At 34.2% G+C, this 2060-nt stretch overlaps 1 protein-coding gene across 1 annotated transcript; it reads left to right on the top strand.

The window, feature by feature from the left end:
* The first annotated feature begins 216 nt into the window (after positions 1-216).
* LOC116340665 (regucalcin-like) lies at positions 217-1650 on the top strand. Its single transcript, XM_031767273.1, has 4 exons — positions 217-345; positions 432-1023; positions 1086-1224; positions 1289-1650. The coding sequence occupies exons 1-4, from the start codon at positions 217-219 to the stop codon at positions 1485-1487; spliced, it is 1059 nt and encodes a 352-aa protein (XP_031623133.1). The 3' UTR covers positions 1488-1650.
* Positions 1651-2060: the final 410 nt, after the last annotated feature.

Below are 2060 nucleotides of genomic sequence, written 5' to 3'. Positions count from 1 at the left end.
TAAAAGTAGATGCAACTTTCATAAGTAGTATATCTCGATTGGTGAATGTCACCATTTAATGTTTAGGACGATTTATAAAAATAATTAATAAGGGATTAAAATAATGTGTTCAATATCAACAGAGAGATAGAAGCAAATGGCGGTGCCCTTCGTTGGATAATGAAGAACTTTTGATTATATTGCAGTTGTATTAACTGAAAAGATTCGCATAAATAAATGATGTTTTCTTTACAATTCAATCAGTTTTGTTCATCTCACTCTGTTGTGCTCAACTTAAAAGAATACACAATGTATTTTCCGCACATTATCACTTACTTAATTGCAACTTTAGCGATTGAACGTGCCGTAAGTCTAATTTCAAATCGATCAAATCATTTATTCAATATATTTTCAAGTATGTAGTTTTGGGAAATATCATGTTGTTTTTTTAGATATCATTCAATGTGGAGGTAATACCATCGCCAAAAGCATTGGTCGGCGTTCGAGCTCACTGGGATGAAGCGAAGCAAAGTTTATATTATTGTGATGTTTATGGCAATGAATCTTCAATATTGCGCTATGATTACAATGAAAATAAAGTCTATACAGCTGGAATCGATGGAGAATATGTTGTTCCATTTATAATTCCCATTGCAAATTCCACTGATAAATATGCTGTTGGCTTGGGAAAAAGAGTCGGAGTCGTAACTTGGGATGGTAAATCATCGAAGGCAACCCTCGATTCAATTGCATTCGAAGTTGATAGTGATAAGAGTGATAATCGTTTTAATGCAGCCAAAGCAGATCCATCGTGTAGATTCTATGGAGGCACCATGCTTTCAGAGAAAGTTGCTGATCCATCCAAAAGTGCTGCTGGTAAAGTATTTAAATACGAAAAAGGTAATGGTGTCAATGAAGTGTTGGACAACATTTACATTTCAAATGGCATGGCATGGGATGAGAACAAAAATAAGTTTTACTACATCGATTCGGGAAAATTTGATGTTAAGGAGTACGAATACAATCCAAACACTGGAGATATTGGTACGTATCATATTTGAATCAACGTTTGTTCGGGGTATAAAATATTGTTTATTTTTACTCAGCCAACGAAAGAGTCATTGTTGAATATAGTGTGAATGGCAAAATTCCCGATTATCTTCCGGCTGGACTAACTATTGATTCTGATGGCAATTTGTATGTTACATTTTATGGAGGTTCAAAAATACTTAAAATTGATCCAAAGTGAGTAACTTCTTTTGATACATTGATCGTTTTTGTATTGAACCTAAAGATTCATTTGACACAGAGATGGCAAAGTTCTTTTGGAAATTCCATTGCCGGTTAAGCAAGTGACTTCAGTTGCATTTGGAGGACCCAATTTAGATACATTATATGTGACAACTGCTGCACGTGACGACAAAGAATCAGAATTTGCTGGATGCTTATTTAAAGTGACTGGATTGGTGGGTGTTAAAGGTTATCCCGGTGATAAAGTGTGCATTTAATTTGTGTACCATTCATTCCGCCGTGAATAAGAAAGAAATAGCGTCATCGTTTATAAAAAAATTAAAGTTTAAAGCGAATTAAAATTGTGTAATGAAATATTGGATCTGTTAAACTCAAAGTAATGAATATAACATTTAAATGTAGAAAGAATTCGAAAATGAAGGAATTGTATTCATTGTCAACATTTTGTTCATCTTATTCTTAATTCAAACGCAATTTTGTAAACAAAAACGAATCATACCCATATGAAACCTTAACGCTATGCGCGTCAAATCGACGTTATTCGACGCTATTCTATGTGTATATAGAATTGTGCAATATGTTTTACAGTGCCTGCGCCGTTTACTGTGATTGAGTCGCAATTCAATACACAAAACGTAACAGGCAACGCGCGCACATAAACGGAGTTCTGTGTATAAGGCACTGCACTGTAAAACATAATGTACAATTCTATATTCACATGGAATAGCGTCGAATAACGTCGATTTGACGCGCATAGCGTTGAGGTTTCATATGGGTATAAAAAAAAACAAACAAAAGGAATCAAGTTATGTAATTCATATTTGTTTCAG

The sequence above is a fragment of the Contarinia nasturtii genome, unplaced genomic scaffold (genome assembly GCF_009176525.2).
Source record: "Contarinia nasturtii isolate CC-2019 unplaced genomic scaffold, AAFC_CNas_1.1 Cnas_scaffold_695, whole genome shotgun sequence".
Lineage (NCBI taxonomy): Eukaryota > Metazoa > Arthropoda > Insecta > Diptera > Cecidomyiidae > Contarinia > Contarinia nasturtii.
The sequence above is the reverse complement of the archived record's forward strand: the minus strand, read 5'-3'. Positions and strand labels throughout refer to the sequence as shown.